Consider the following 16,675-nt stretch of genomic DNA (forward strand, 5'->3'; position numbering starts at 1 on the left):
ACTGGGCCCCGCCCCTCGTGCCAGGCCCCACCCCCTTACGCTGTACACTGCCTGCTTCTCTCGGTCCAGGCGCTGCGCGGTCTGGATGAGCCCGCTGATTGGGTCGATGGTGAAGTACTCCCAGTCCCGGTTGCCTGTTGTCTTCAGGAAGCTGTAGCGCACGGCCCCATTGAGGCCCTCGTCCTTGTCTGTGGCATAGACCTCGTACACGTTGGAATGCAGTGGGATCTCCTGCAGGGGGCACGGGAGGGAGGCTCCTGGGGCATCTTGAGAGAATCCCAGCTCCCAGACCCGATGGAGCTCTTGTTCTTTCTCCTCCCCTATCAGAACGTCCTCGCCACCTAGCATCCTTAGGAAACGCCTGTCTGCTTGTCTGGACTCTCCTGGAGTCTGAGCACCTGCTAGACCATCCCTTCACCCCACCCCCAGCTAAGGCCACTGCCCACTGAAAGTCCAGCCTGGGATCCACCATGCTGCAGACTCTCTCAGGGTGACACCCTTCCAGGGGCTATCCCATCCCTCCGATCCCACTGCATGCTGAGGTTTAGAAGACAGAAGGGGAATCCCAAAGCTGAGGCCACAGCCACCCTCTGTTCCCAGGTCTGTCTTGCTCTCTGCTACCCCAATCACAGGAGTTCTAGGTATCCCCAAACAACACCATCCACCCAATGGGGTACCTGAAAATGGGGGGCATGCAGGTAGGGTGACATGGTATGACATGGTGGCTAGAGACTGGACACGTGCATGCTAATCTGTTACTAAATCACCATGTGACCTAGACATGTCACTTCACCTCTCTGTGCCTCAGCCTCCCGAGTTCTTTGAGTTAAGTCTGAGATATCAAAAAACCCAATTTACGTCAGACATTGACCCATGAAAAGGCTGCCAAGGGCACAAGAAAAAAACAAGTTTCTTTGCTTTTAGTTCAAAAATTATCAGCTCAGCATGGTTTCACTGTTTATCTCATTGATCACGACAATCAGAAACTCCAAATGGCAGTTACATCTGATTGACAGAAAGTGGGATGACAGAGATAATTACTTAACAAATGCTGGTTGTTTGGGAGACATGAATCTTTCAAAATAGGGACTCCTTGAAGGGAAAAAACTAAGTAAAAGGGGGGCTTTGGCGTGCAAAAGAACTAGATTATTATTAATTGATACCCTGTCTCACTCTACAAAAAAAGATTTGAGGCAGCTTACAAGAATGTATACACAATAATAAGAGTAAATAAGTTAAAAAAAATCAGGGTAAAGAAAAAAATGGTTGGCAGGAAGATGGAAACTGAGGGATGGGAGATAAGGCATGTGTGCTAAGTCCCTGCAACATCATTCACGGTGGACTGACCACTATGAGCTCCCTAGTGGGCAAAGCAAAGAGGGCCACTGCATCATTGCAGTAGACACAGGAAAGGGCAAATCACAAGGTAAAAGCATAGAGTTTCCTAGAGCTCAGCCCTGGGAGAAATTTCTCTTGTGGGACCTCGAAGAGGAGATAGAGTGACAGCAAGGACTTAACACTGACATTCTGAGATGTGGAGACATGCTGAAGTTTGGGGAGCAAAGAACAAGTGGGAGACACCCCAAGTATTCTACCAAGGAGCATTTTGGGCTTGGGTGCTGAGAGGAAGGAGGGGAAGGGCAGGAGTCAAAGGAGTACTTCCCCATCTTTACAAGACAATTGAGAGCAAGGCATGAAAGAAGAATTGGAGATAGTCAGAAGCTCAGCCACTTCCCCTTGTTTCTTATTTTGATGCTCATCCTCAAGTCCCAGGCTGTCTCCACACTGGTATCAGCAGGAACAACAGACAGACGGAAGGGGCTATGTGTTTATTTTGAGACAAGTATAGGGGAAGTGACTTGCGGGGAGACTGTCCTTCTTGGCAGACATTTAGGAGCAAGAGATGGGGCATCTACTATTATAAGTCCCACTTTGCAGATGAAAAAACAGACTCAGAGAAGTCACTTGCTCAAGGTCATTTGGCTGGTAAGCGATAGAGTCTGATGTGAATCCAAGAGCTTCTGCTGGCCCAGCCCTTCTTACTAACGACTGTTCAGTACTGCCCTGTGTGGCACTGAGCTGGCCCGTTCCCTACTCTGGCCTCAGTTTCCCTGCTTTTGCAGTGGGGGCCCATTTACCCTCTCAGGCTGCAGGATGACTGCAGGATGGAGAAGCGGGCTGAATACTGGAAGGGGGTGTAGGTAGCAGGAGGCCCCGGGGGACAGCAGTACCTCTCTGATGTGGAGGATGGTGCCATTGGGTGGGTGCACGAAGACGGGGCGGTTGTCGTTGACGTCGATGACCTCCACCAGGAGCATGGTGGTGCCCCAGAGTGGGGGCTGTCCGCCATCCGTGGCCACCACGGTCAGGTTGAACCTCTCGTAGGACTGCAGTGGCCGCTTTGTGGTCACCAGGCCCGAGTCCATGTCCACGTGGAAGGCCTCTGGCAGGTGGGGGCAGGAGAGCAGGGCATGGCTCCGGCTGAGCCATCCTTCCCATCCTTCCTCCTCCCCCTCCTCCTCCTCTTCCACCTGGCCTGGGGCTGCAGTAAGGCAGCCTGCCCCTCCCACCACCTAAGGCATCATTGGTGGGGAGCAGGCTACGTACCCACGCCCGGGCCCTCGAGGGAGTAGGCCAGCTCCCCATTGGAGCCCTCATCCTGGTCGGTGGCCATCATGGTGATGACGGAGGTGCCCGCTGGCTCATTCTCATACACGCTCGTGCTGAACTGGGGCTTGGAGAACTGTGGCCGGCAGTCATTAATGTCCAGCACCTGGATTACCACCTGGAGGGGAGGTTGAGCTCAAAGGTCAGGAGCATACTGGGGGCTGCTTCAGGTGACCCGGTCACACAGGATTAAGCCGCGGTGGACAGTGCCCACTGTTTAGTCTGACCCCAAACTATTTATTTAACCCCCTGACCCTCAGTTTCCTTAGGTGTACGTTGGGGACAATAGGATTTTATCTCTCAGGGGCTTGTGAGGCTTGTCCGTGATGGTATATGCGCAGTCCCTGGCCTGAGTAAATGCTCAGCAACTAGTACTGTGGTTAACAGGTAATCTGTGTCTGGGTCCTGAGGCAGGGACTCCTCCCCACCTATCTCCTACTCTGTCCTCTGTTCCTTCCCGCAGTGGCCCCATATATCTGACTCTAGTTTCTGGACCTTAATGCTCGACTGTGATTCCTCCACTCCCAAAGGCCCCTCTTGACTGGGATTTGTGTCTGGCCTGTGACTTGGCTCTGTCTGCTGACCCCAGAGCAGGTCCTATGGATACACCAGGAGGCCCTTTTTCCCTGGCTGCTGTGGCCCTGCCTGACTGCATCCGTAACAGAGCCCTTCACAGCCATGATTTTAAGAACCCCTTTCAGTGCACAAAGCACTTTCCCACCTCCCATCTCCTGGACTCACCACCAGACTGGGAGGGAGGCATCATCACTGCCCCTGCCCTCCACTCCCTGCAGCTTTGACAACCGAGGCTCAGAGAGGTTACGTGACAAATGCAGTGTACTCAGCTAGTGGAACCTTAGTCTTCTGACTACAAATACTGTGCTTTTCCCAATACAGCACATGCCTATGTGACAGGACAGAATGCAGGTATGTGTGAGTGCTCCCAGCCCTGCTGCCTACCTGCCAAAGAGAATTCTTCTTTGCCCACCCAGCTTCTCACCTCCCCACCCTTCAGGAGACTTTTCTTTGGATGGTTAGGTTGTTGTTGAGAATTGGAAGAACTGAATACAGAAAGACAGGACTGGAAAGGGCAGAAAGAAGGGGGAGGAAGAAAGAGAAAGCAAAGTCTTGAGGTGTGGGACTCTGGATGGAAATGGGGACAGAGCCTAAAGGTGGGATGCTGGCCTCCCCAGAGCAACTGTGTGGACAGTAGACCTGGAATGGAAATGGGGTTGTGAATTTGATCCCTCATGAATGGTCTTTAAGAGACATAAAGATAAATGCTTTATAATTATGTTTGGTTGCTGGACTGTGTTTCTTTCAATGGGACATCATGGAGACACTGGGCCATGTGGAGCCCCAGCCTTTATTTGGGTTACACCCAGTTATGTTTAGCTGCCTTAGCAGGGGTTTGACACAAGAAGTTTCTCCTACAGAGTCCCCGTCTCCCTAAGCCACAGCCATCGTGAACCCCCAGCTAATCTCTTGCCTCTCCTTCCTGCCACCACACCTCTTGAGGGGCCAGAGTGGTTCTGCTCCTGCCCTGCAGCAGCCATTCTCTAAAGGCTTTGCCTACTGCCTCCACAGTGGCAGTCCTTAGCGTCTCTGCTCCACGCAAGGGTCCCTCACCTGCACCGAATTTTCTCGACGGTTGCTGGCTACATCCCCAGGGTTATCTTTGGCCAAGGCAGTCAGGATATAGTGGGCCTTCTTCTCCCGGTCCAGAGAGGACAGAACATAGATGTCACCCTAGTAGGGGGAGGGTGGAGTCAGGTCCTTCATCAATTCAACAGGTATTTACTGAGCATCTGCTATGTGCAGTCACTGTTCTGGGCTCTGGAGATACAGCACTGAAGAGACAACAGCCCCTGCCCCGTGGAGCTCTCATTCTAGTGGCTCTTCTTGACCTTACTACCCCAGTTCACCTGGAGATGGGATGAATGGCCCAGGCTGGAGCTCACTACCTGGCCAGGTACAAAGTAGTACTCCATAAGTATTCACTGTTCCTAGTGCCAGGCCAGGAGTGTGTTTTATTGTTCACATCAAGAGGAAGGAGAGAAACCCTACTGAAAGGGCAGAGTGCAGGGGCATGTGGGCAGGTGGTGGGAGGGAAAGTCCAGCTCCAGCCCCACAGCTGGGGAAGGCCCTGCCTGGCCAGCCACAGGGCTCTCTCGCTGTACTGCAAGAGCAACTTTGAACCAATTTGCCGACATTTAAAATCATCACCCATCTTTTCTCTTGAGCTTCTGCATTCCCACAAGTCTGAGACCCATGGGAGCATGGGGGCTGTGTCCATGGGCGCTTCTTCCCTCTCCCAGCACTGAGGATAGGGCCATGTATACAGTAGGTGCTCAAATACTGCGCCCACTTTCCGCAGAGCTTCCTATTTTTTGACAGTTTCAAAAAGCAGTCGCATGGGCTTGAATCAAGTCTTCCGGTCTGGTGGAGACACATCTCAGTTTTTGTCCCACAAGGGGCTAGTTCCAAAAGACTTTGGCCACTTCCTCCCATGTCTCCTGGGACAGAAAGACCGCAGTCTACAGGATGTCTGGGACTCTGAGAACAGGGCTTGCCAACTTGGCCGAAAGACCTCTGAGGCTATAGATGTCCAGGTGGCAGGACCCAGAAACAGGGGGATGACTGTAACACTTTTGGTGGCTTCTCAGCCTGTGACCCTGGGCCCTTCCCACTTCCCACTCCCCAAACCCAGGCCCTCCGTTGCCCACTCACTGTGGCGGGGCTGATAGCAAACTTGCCCTCGCCGTCCACAAGGCTGTACTCAATGAGGGCGAAGTTGCCTGAGTCGGCATCAGTAGCAGTGACTGTCAGGATGACTGTGCCCACAGGAACATCCTCAAAGATGGCTTCCTGGAGCCCAGTGGGCAGGGAGAAAGCATGGGCCATGGTCAGTCCTAGAGTCTCTGCCCTTGCCCGAGAAACTCACGGATGCAGACAACCCAGAGCATCAAGCTACTCATGGGTGGTCATTCCCACGGGACTTAAAGGCTGGCAGGGTGGGAGTGGAAGATGCCCAAAGGTGCCAAGGAATGGGTGCAGGCCCCAGACCCAATTTGTTGGCCTGGCCACCCACCTGGTAGGAGAGTTGGTCAAAGATGGGGTTGTTGTCATTGATGTCCACAATCTCCAGGTAGACAGGAATCTCAGCTGCCCGGGGCGGGGACCCATTGTCTGAGGCCCTCACGGTGAAGTTGAGCCAGTGCACTTCCTCATAGTCTACTGTCTGATTGGCAATGACCTTCCCTAAGACACAGAGACACCCACTGCCATTTTGGCCACCCCTCACTCGTGGAAGCTCTCTAAAGTATGAAGAGAGGGATCTGGGGCTCTGAGGGATGAGTATGGTCCCTTGAAGGAGGAGGGTGGCCAGGCAGCACTGCCCAGGCCAGAGGGCCGAGAATAACTGGCATCCAGCTGTTCTCCTCACTGGAGGGGTGAGAAAGCTATTCACAAGTCAAAGGAATGTACAGTAACACGCTGAGGACCTCCTCTGGGACACTTCCCTCTTGGCCTTCTTGCTTCCTAAGTGATACTAACTGTGCAGGTTGGATGGTAGAGAGGGTGATGGAGTAGTCCAGGTTTCCAGCAGACACCGAAAGGGGCTTCCATCCCAACCTAGAGCTAGGCACCCTGTCCTTGCCTGTAGTTTGGGCATCGGGGAGTGACTAGAATGTTAGCCATACTGGATCTGGCCTAGCCCACTGAGGGGCCCCAACTGGAGGGTGAGAAGCGAGCCATGGTCCCTCTTGGAGGCTAAGCAGGCACAGACACAACCTTCCTCTGGCTGATTTCCCACCTACCTGCTGAGGAGTCTTCCAGCTGGACATAGCCCGGGGGTATCAGGTCCAGCAGGGTGTAGGTGATCAGCCCATTGAGGCCCTTGTCGGGGTCCACGGCTGCCACAGCGATGAGCGTGGTGCCTGGGGTGGCCCCCTCCAGGATCCTCTCCGTGTAGTAGGTGATCCCGAAGGGCTTGAATTGGGGCGTGTTGTCATTGACATCCAGGATGTTGACTGTCAGCTTGGCTGGGGTAGAGGCAGGGGGTGAGAGTGGCATGAATGGGCCCCAGTGTGTCTGGGCCAGGCCTTCCCAAGTCTCAGCCAAACCCAGAGAGGATGGCAGCATCTCACAGTCCTCCTGGGGCTCCCTAAAGCTTGCCCCAAGCCTCAGGTGGTGGCATGGCATGTGACCCTCGCCTCTGGTGTGGTCACTCACTCTTCCACTGGGAAAGGGGCTCGGGTTCTGCCAACTGGCTGGGTAACCTTGGTGGAACCCCTGGCCTTCACTGTGCCTCAGTTTCCTAACCTGTCCCATGAGACAGGACTAAGATGATCTTTAAGACCCTTTCCATGATTCAGCCTTTTGTTTCCCCTCTGAGTTGTTCCCTCCACATAACCAGCCTGGGCCCTTTGCCTCTCTGAGCCTGGGACAAGTATGGGGTTGGCCAAAAAGTTCGTTCGGGTTTTTCTGTAAGATGCCATGGAAAAGCCTGAATGAACTTTTTGGCCAACCCATAGGAGATGACCAGGTCTGCCCTTCCTTCCTGAAAACTTGGGCCTCTGGGCTGTAAAGATAAGCAGCCAGTATCTGCCAGGCCTATCTCCCCACCCCAGCGGCTGTCCTTGCCTCGTGGCAGAGTCCACGTGAGGCCACCCCATCCCTACACCCTCCTCCCCGCTCCCTGCTTGGCCCACACAAAATCCAGTGCCTCTAGCAGCCCGTCCGGGCTCAGGCTGCAGGCAGGGTGGCCTGTGCCCAGCTGCAGAAGGCAGCATGCGCGCCCCTCTCTTCTCTGCCGTGGTGCCTGCGTCCCCCAGTGTGGTGTCTGTGGCCTCAATTCACCTTTCCTTGTTCTTTGCTTCCTCTGGCCTGACCAGGTGGCTTCTTATCAGATCTGAAGTTCCGATCTCACATCCAACCACACCCTGCTTCCCAGTTCTGACAATGGGATTCCAACCTAAGTCTCTGTCAACCCATCCTTTTCTCAGTCCCCTTCCAGCCTCTACCAAGCCTTCTCCCTACTCTGAGCCTTTGGAGTTCAAGATCACACACAATTCTGGGCTTCTGGATCCCCCACTGCTGAGCTCTGCCTGACAGCTGGGACCCAGGGCCACCCTCAGCCTCACTGTAGCTGCCACCTCCCCCACCCCTCCTGCGGCCTGACGACTGGCAGCCCCGTAGCTGGGTCCCGCTTCTCCCTCCCTGGGGCCAGGCCTGTGCCGGTTCTGGGCCTGTCTCTCTATGGGATCATGTGGGAGATGCCTGCGGGGAGCCTTACCATTTGGCACACTGACGGAGCGCTCTGGTAGGTCGCTGGCATTGTCAATCACTGAGAGAGTGACCTCATAGGTGGCAACCAGTTCCCGGTTCAGGGGGGATTTCACCATTACAGACCCTGTAGACCAGACCAGGTCAGGTTCAGCCCGAGGGGAACCCCCTAAAATCTGGGCCTCCCAGGGGTGCTCCTGGCCAACCCTCCCAATCCCCACCAAGGGCAATGATCCCCAAAGGACCCAGGACTTGCCGGTTTCATCTTTGGCTGGGATGACACCACAGCCATCTGCAAGCTGGGGGCACGTCACTCTGCCCCTCACTCACCGCTTACTAGCCAGGCAATTATTTAACCTCTCTACACCTCTGTTTCCTCATTTGTAAGATGAGGATAATTACAGTACCTACCACAGAGGGCTATTTGGAGGATTATAACAATTAACTGAATTTACATTTGTAAAGGGCTTAGAACAGGGCTTGGCACTTAGAAAGTGCTATGTAATTGCTTGTTTAAAAAACGCTTGTTGGGGGTGAGAGAGTGTCATGGACATATATACACTACCAAATGTACAATAGATAGCTAGTGGGAAGCAGCCGCATAGCACAGGGAGATCAGCTCGGTGCTTTGTGACCACCTAGAGGGGTGGGATAGGGAGGGTGGGAGGGAGGGAGATGCAAGAGGGAAGAGATACGGGAACATATGTATATGTATAACTGATTCACTTTGTTATAAAGCAGAAACTAAGACACCATTGTAAAGCAATTATACTTCAATAAAGATTTATTTTAAAAATAAAAATAAAATAAAATATAAAACAAACAAACAAACAAACAAACAAAAAGCTTGTTGGAATTCCCTGGCTGTCCAGTGGTTAGGACTCCACGCTTTCACTGCTGAGGGCCTGGGTCCTATCCGCAAGCCATGCGGCGATGAGGAAGGCGATGGGGTGAAAAAAAAAAAGAGGCTTCTATTCCACAACCATTGAACTTATGGTTAAAAATGGTTATGATGGTAAATTTTATATGTATTTTATCAAGATTTAAAAAATGCTTGTATTCTAGGGAGATCAAGCATAAAGGAAGGTCAAGGCAGCTAAAAAGCCCTGAGGGGGTTCCCTGGAGGGGACAGTGGTGGCACAGCCTAGATAGTAAGGCCCACCTCTTTGTCTTGATTATGTGGGGCATGACACGGCTGCCTGGAGCACCGTGAAAGGAGCACCGCCCTATGGCAGTACTAGCAAGGAGCTGTTTCCTTCCCTCCTACCCACTGCCTCCCCAAGCCCCTGCCTGCCCTCCAGAGGCTTGGGCTTGAACTGGACAGACTGAGTTTTGCCCATCCCAGGCCTGGCTCTGTTGGGACCTCTCTTCTTCCTGCCAGTTTGAGGGCCTGGTGGCTCTTCCTCCCATTGGCCTCATCCTAGGGTGAAACCTCCTCTCTCTCTCTTTTCCCAGCTCCCTCTCAGGCGTTGGGGTGTCTGGGATTCCCGTCCCCCTTGGCAGATCCCTCTGCTGAGCTTCTGTCCTCCTCGGGGCCCCAGCCAGGGGGCAGTCACTTACCCTGGGCCGCCGCCTCCTCCTCCTCCTCCTCCTCTTCCTACTCTCGCTCCCCGTCCCCGAGGCTGGGGAGCGAGGATGGGGAGAGGGTGGCTGCATTCAGTCTGCAAAGGCTGGGCCACGGCCTTGGCCCAGGCCCCACGGGGTGGGAAGGGTGGTAGGGGTGCGGTGTGTATGGAGGAAGGCGACGGGGTGAAGCAGAGAAAAGATGAGGTGGGAGGCGACAGAGAAACAGAGCTCAAACCTGTGGGCCTGCCAGCCGTGAGGAAGAGAGAAGAGGGTCAACATCAGTTAGTTCAGGGTGCAGAGGGGATGGAGCAGAGTAGGGCATGGGGGATGGAAGGGCTCAGAGCTGACCAGGGCTGGAGGTTTGGGAGGCATGGGGTGGACGGGAAGAGGCAGAGGGGCAGGAAGCCAGCGGAGCAAGTGGGAACCCAGTTGGAGAGGAGCACTCAGAGGGCTGAGGCTCTGGCAGGAAGAAAGGAGAGAGAGGTGAGCAAGGGAGGGGGAGAGCATGAGGAAGAGGGGCAGAGAAGACACTGGAAAGGAAAATAGAAGAGAAGAGAGTCAGTCGGAGGGAGGGAGGACAGAAAAAAATGGGCAACAGTACAGCATAAAGTTGGGCTGGGTCATGGAGCAGCTCTCCATGGTCCTGAGAAACCACTGCAGCAGGAATTTTGCTAACCTGACACATGACTGAGCTAATTCCTCCTAGTGACTCATGGTTTTCCTGTCTTCCTTTTTCCTTTTTCCTCAGAGGCATACTGAGTTAATCATACTCTCTGGTTCACTGCACACTATGGTCACTGGCACTGTTCTTGTTTTATGTATGTATCTATTCCTTTTTATTCTCATACTCCTCTCCCCTTCTCTCCTCCCCTTGGGCAATGTATTAAAGTGTATTTTTTATTTGAAGGTGTTCCCGAAAATCATGTGTTGTTTTTGTGTATGTATTTTACATTTATGCAATGGGATTCTGGTATATATAACTCATTCTATTTCTTATTCTTTTCAGTAAGTACTTGTTTTTAAGGTCTACCCATGTTTCTCTGTGTGTGTCTCATCTGTTGCTTCTAACAGCTTCCTGGTATCCCATGATGTGCACCCACCACATTTTACTCTCCAACATCCCAGGGATGGATGCCTTGGTTGCCTCCAAGCTCCTGTCACCAATAACACTGCAGTGAACATCCTCAGATAGTCCCATTATCGACCTGAGAATTTCCTTGGGACATACACCCAGGAACAGAATTGCTGGGTCATGGGGTATGAGTGTACTTTGTGTTGGATTGCTGTCTAGATGTGAAATTAGTCAAAATTCCTACAGCAGCATAGGATGTCCCCACATTGTCACCAATACTCAATACTGTCCAGCATCCTAATGTCTGCTAATCACATATGCAAAACCAACATCTCACTGATGTTTTACTACGCACTTCTCTGAATAACAATGATTTTTAGCATTTTGTCATAGCCGTGTTAGTTTTTCTGTCACTCCTCTGGGCCTTCCAAGAAGGACACCTGTAAGTTTGTCCCATGTCCCTTCCTTAACTCCCCAAAGGAGCAAAAACACTGAACTTTTGGAAGAATGGTAAAACCATCAAGATTATAATAAGCTGCATAAATCATGAAAGATAAGCCACAGTTCCCTTTGTTTTGTGATAGTGTAAGAAAATCATTAAGGGTATACACACACACACATATGTAATATAGAAATGTGTATGTGTGTGTATATATATTTTTCTATATTAAATACATATATATGAAACTTAGAGACAACTTAAATGGCCCGGATATATACGAATAAAGTGTTCAACCACCCGGTTATTAAAGAAATGCATATTAAAACAAGGTGCCATTTACCTATGAAATTACAAACACGAAAACTGTGTAATATCTAATGCTGTCAAGAGTGTGGTGACATGGGCACTCTCATATAACACTGGTAGAGTAAGAGAATCAGACAGAGAGGGAGCTGGTCAAGGGAGAAGGAAGAAGAGAAGGGAGAGAGGGAAAGAGCCAGGGGAGAGATGGAAAAGAGAGGGAAGGATGTGGTGTCAATAGTGGGGAAACGAGAGGAGGAAGGAGCAGCTGAGGGAAAGGGAGGAACAGAGCGAGAGAACAGAGAGAAGGAGGGTAAGGGAGAAAGCAGAGAGCCAGGAGACTGGGGCAGGGAGTCAGGAGGAAGGCTGGAGTGGAGCAGGCCCTTGTACCTGTGTTGATATTCACGGCAAAGGCATCCTCCTGGTCGGGCACCAGGCGGTCAGTGTCATCCTTGGCCACGATGTCGATGATGTGGTACTCCAGCTTAGGGTTGAGGTCACGGTCGATGGCGGTGACGTTGGCAATGACTGTGCCTGGCTCAGCTGACTCCAGCACGCTCACCGTCTGGATGGGGTTGAGGAACTCAGGGCGGGAGTCATTGATGTCATCGATAAGAATGGTGATGATGGCTGTGCCCGAGAGAGGGATGGTGCCCCGGTCGGTGGCCACCACTGTCAGCCTATAGGATTCCTGCTCTTCCCTGTCAATGGTGGCATTGCCGACGCGTATGACACCAGTGACTGGGTGGATGATGAAGCGGTCCTGAGCCCCAGCTTCTATTCGGTAGATGAGCTCCGCATTGAGGCCACTGTCCTCATCTGTGGCTGTGACCTGAAGGACTGAGAATCCTGTGGGGGTGGGAATGGGGAGCAGCTGAGCACAGTGGCTTCTTCTAAAAACATCACACCGAGATACTTTTCTTGGAGGTTCACAAGGGCCTCTTCCCACCATAGCCTTGCCAGCATCTATCTTTGTTTTTATTGTTATATATAAAGCCTACTTTATTTTTAAATTTATTTATTTTTAATTGAAGTATAGTTGATTTACAATGTTGTGTTAGTTTCAGGTGTACAGCAAAGTGATTCAGATATATATTTCGAGATACGTATACATATATATATTCTTTTTCAGATTCTTTTTACATTATAGGTTATTACAGGATATTGAATATAGGTCCTTGTTGTTTGTCTATTTTACATAGTGGTGTGCATCTGTTAATCCCAAACTCCTAATTTATCCCTCCCCACCCCCTCTTTCCTCTTTGGTAACCATAAATTTGATTTCAAAGTCTGTGAGTCTATTTTGATTTTGTAAATAAGCATCTATCTTTTATGCCTTTTGCATGTTTGCAATTTTCTAGGAAATGGTATCCTATTTTATTTTGCATTCTTTGATTATTTATGAGACCGAACAGTTTTCAATAACTTAATGCTTAGTTGCACCTTCTCTTCTGCAAAGTGTCGGCCTTTATCCTTTGCCCATTTTTGTCAATTTATATAAATTATATAATTATGATAACTTGTGACAAATACCTTTTTTTTTTCAGTTTGTTGTTTGCCTTTTGATACTGGTTATAATTATATGATGTAAAGAAGTTTAAAATTCATATGCACCAAAATTTAGTATTTTTCCTTTTTTACGTTCTTCTGTTTCTTATATGCTTAGAACCTTCTTATCCCGAAATCAGATAAATATTCACCCAAAGTGTCTTATTTTTTAATGTTTTATACTCTTTTACAGTTCCTTTAGGATGTCTTTGGGTTTCTTTTTGGTGTCTGATATGGGGTGAGAATCTAGACTAAATAAGAAGAGATGTTTTGCACACGAAGTAGTTTTCACTATTGGTTTCATTGTTTCCTTTATCGCATATTACATTCCTTATGATTTACCGGTATCTATTGCTGGGCTACTTTGTGCCAGAGTCTTGTGTTCATATCACATGGTTTTAAATACTGTAGTTTGGTAATATGTTATAAATATCTGGTAAGACAAATCTGGCTTTATTATACTTATTTTTCAAAATGTCCTTTTTCTTCCAGATGACCATTAGAATCAAATTTATCTCCCCAATCATGTTTGATTTTGATGGGAATCATGTTAATCCTATTTTGATTTTAAAACAGTCAGTCTTTCCATCCAGGAACATGGACGGAACATACCTTAATAATCTCATTTTGTAGACAAGACGCTGTGGGTCCGAGAAGGGAGGTGAGGGGCACTTGGGTCTCCCTCTCCACCCACCCTGCTGCCCATCTTTCTCCCCGCTGGACGTGACTTCTGCCTCCAATCCCCACAGACCACCAGCCAGCTCCTGCCTGGGGGCTGGGGCCTGGGGCCTGCCCCTGCGTACCTGGTGGGCAGTTCTCCAGCAGGTGGACAGCGAGGGCGGCAGGGCTAAAGGTGGGCCAGTTGTCATTGTCATCCAGGACGGTGACGAGCAGGTCGGCTGTGCCGTTGAGCAGCCCAATGTCCTCAGCCAGCAGCAGTAGCTCCAGGACGGCGGGTGAGAAAGCCTCCCGGTCAATGGTGACACCTGGCCTCACTGTCACCACGCCTGGCACCCAGCGCCACCAGCCGGGGAGATACAAAGGAAAAGAGATGCAGTGGGAGACCAGGTGAGAACCAACAGGGAGGGGACAGATGTGAAAGAGGAGCAGAGAAATCAACCCAATGACTTTCTTCCCCAAACGCTCAACAACCACTGTTTAGGGAAGTCCTGTAGGTGCCAGTGTTCCGTGATTGTCCCTTCCCCAGGTGCCCTCCGCAATTCTCCCGAGTCCCACCTGGGATGAATGATCCAGGCTGGAGGATTGACCAGCTCTGTTGAGAGAGGTGCTAGTATATCCTGCCTTGTCACCTGTCACTAAATTGGCCAGGACCAGACTGATGTTAACAGTCTCTGGGGAGCTTTGGGTCTGGTTTGAGGACAGACCGTTGGCTTCTTCTGGCAGACTAGGAGCCCCATCCTCCGGGCTGGGGAAGGGGAGATGGGGGAGTAGGTTTGGGGGGGCTCTCTGCCGAGCCTGAGAGTTTATGCACGAGCAGGTCCCTTCTGTTGACCCCAAGTGTCTTCCTGGTTCCTCCTACCCGGCCCCCGGGTGGCCTAATCCAGCTGTAAGATGGGGACTGTGAGGAATGGGGTCTCTATGGAGGGCCTGGATCCAGCACTGAGAAAAGAGAGCCTAGATCTAGCAGCGGGGTCACCCTAGCAGGAGGGCTCGGAACCAGGGTGGGAGAGCTGGGGTGGCGCAGAGGCCTCACCGGTGCTGTTGTCAATATCAAAGAGCCCGCTCTGGGCACCCAGCAGCTGGTAGGTCACCACGGCGTAGACATCCAGGTCTGCATCCAGGGCCAGGATGGGCCCATTGAGCACCGTTAGGGGGGTCCCTGGGCCAGGGGAGACGGGTCACTGCAGGGCCGACCTGGCCCCCCGCCCGCCCCTCCCCCCCCCCCCAGTCCCGGTGAGCCATGGCTGACGATGGATGAGAGGGAGGGAGGGAGGGAGGTGAGGTGGACGGCGTGGGAGACCCTGGGCCAGGCTGCGGCAGCCTTGGCAGACTGACGCAGATGCCTGGGGAGCGGCCTCAAAGCCCTGCTGGGGAGAAAACACAACAGTGGTGAGCAAGCCCCTCCGGCCCGCCCGGAGCACGCCTGCCTTCCCAGCAGCCTTTGAGGCTGGCCACTCCGAGGGAGGGTCTGGGGGCTCCCTGACGTCCCCTCCCTATGTGGGGGCCCTGTCTAGGTATGCACCCCCAGCCCAGTCTGTCCACGCATGTGTGTCCACAATGCTCTAACAGCTGTCCGACTATACATGGCTAGGAACCCATATGTGTGCGCAGGACTCCGTGTTCACACGGCCACGAGCACTCACACTGTAGCACTTGCAGGCCTGGGAGTCCCCAGGTTGTGCACTTGTCTGCCTCTGCAGGTGGGCATATCTGCACACGGAGTGCACTGTGCAGGCACCCATGTGCCTGTGTGTGTCTGTGCACATGTGTAAGCCCACACATATGCCTTACATGGACGTGCATTGGCACGCATGTGAGCATATACACAGGCAGTTTTAAGATTCAAATTCCTTCAGGGGAGACACCCAGCCAGAGACAAGGAGTATCTCAGCTCATCTTTTTCCGACTTAGAATCCAAGCTACGGGGGAGGCTGGAGGAGGAGTGAGGGGACTCCCCTGGGGAGACAGTGAAGAGGAGATTCTGTCCCTTTGAAGGGGGGTGAGGCTGGTCAGTGCATGCATGTGGGGAAAGGGCCACACTGACCTATGAGGGGCCCCGGCCCCCCACCTGTGATTACAGATGCTCCCTGAGCTTTCAGAAGCCTCTAGGGTGCCCTGTGCTCCTGGAGTGGAGGGAGCAGGGAGGCTTACTCCCCTCCTGGGTAGTCCTTACACCTTAACGGCCCTCGAGGAGGGGCAGTGGGGCTGTTCTCAGACAGCCTTAGGGACCAATGACCACATCCAACCAGACCTGTGGCCTCTTTGGTGGCCCCTAAGAGGCCTGGCAGCCCTGGCCCACCAGCCCTTCGGAGCTGTGCCCCTTTCTCCCCTCCACACCCTTCTGCACTTGCCAGGTCTGTGTTCAGCCAGGCCTCAGCTGGGCCCCCACCAGGCACAAGGGAGGTCCTCGGGCATCTGGGGCCCAGGTGGTGCCTGGCAGCAGCAGGGGTCCCCAGGTGGGCCCAGCACCTACCAGCAGGAGAGTTCTCCATCACCTCCGCCTGGTAGGTGCTCTCAGTAAAGAGGGGGTGGTTGTCGTTCTCATCCGCAAGAAAGATCAGCAGCAAGTCAAAGTCCTGTGGGAGACACGACGGGGGTGGGGGGGGCAGGCTGTGGGTCATGTTCTAGCAAAGCGCTCCAGTGGGAGGGGGACTTGGAAGGAGGGCGGGGTCACGGCAGAGAGGTAGATGATAGAAAAGCCCCCGCCACGGGTCCGGAGACCTGTGGTTCAAGCCTCTGCTGTGCTAGCAGCTCACAGGGTGGCCTTGGGCAAATCTTTCCCTCTATCTAGGTCCCAGTTTTCCAATCTGACAAATGGGGATGTTAAGTCCCTCGCAGAGGTGTTGTGAAGTTCACAGGAGAAGGGAGGTAAATGGTACTCAGTCATGTTCCATCTCATGGTAAGGAAGGACTGTAGCCAGGAAGGTGAGTCTCAGTTTCCAGACCCTCCTGGCTGGCCTGGTGCCCTGGTCAGAGTTCATCCAAACTTCCACCCAGTGCTGCACTTCATACCTTTCCAAAACCACAGTTATCCTATCTCTTAGAACCTCCCAGTGCCCCGGATGCTTCTCCATTGCAGAGGTGGGGGACCCAAGGCCCAGAGAGGGGGGTGA

General features: G+C 52.3%; 1 protein-coding gene across 1 annotated transcript in view; it reads right to left on the reverse strand.

Moving 5' to 3' along the window:
* Positions 1-16,675, reverse strand: part of CDH23 (cadherin related 23) — a 428,638-nt gene that overhangs the window by 7,687 nt on the left and 404,276 nt on the right. The window contains exons 45-56 of the mRNA XM_061181180.1: positions 16,036-16,138; positions 14,596-14,721; positions 13,685-13,888; positions 11,724-12,182; positions 7,964-8,080; positions 6,486-6,710; positions 5,759-5,928; positions 5,398-5,535; positions 4,297-4,416; positions 2,608-2,785; positions 2,232-2,443; positions 40-231 (exon numbers count right to left, since the gene is read on the reverse strand). Coding sequence (XP_061037163.1) covers positions 40-231; positions 2,232-2,443; positions 2,608-2,785; positions 4,297-4,416; positions 5,398-5,535; positions 5,759-5,928; positions 6,486-6,710; positions 7,964-8,080; positions 11,724-12,182; positions 13,685-13,888; positions 14,596-14,721; positions 16,036-16,138 — 2,244 coding nt within the window. The remainder of the gene's footprint in view (positions 1-39; positions 232-2,231; positions 2,444-2,607; positions 2,786-4,296; positions 4,417-5,397; positions 5,536-5,758; positions 5,929-6,485; positions 6,711-7,963; positions 8,081-11,723; positions 12,183-13,684; positions 13,889-14,595; positions 14,722-16,035; positions 16,139-16,675) is intronic.

This window comes from Eubalaena glacialis, chromosome 1 (assembly GCF_028564815.1).
Source record: "Eubalaena glacialis isolate mEubGla1 chromosome 1, mEubGla1.1.hap2.+ XY, whole genome shotgun sequence".
NCBI lineage: Eukaryota > Metazoa > Chordata > Mammalia > Artiodactyla > Balaenidae > Eubalaena > Eubalaena glacialis.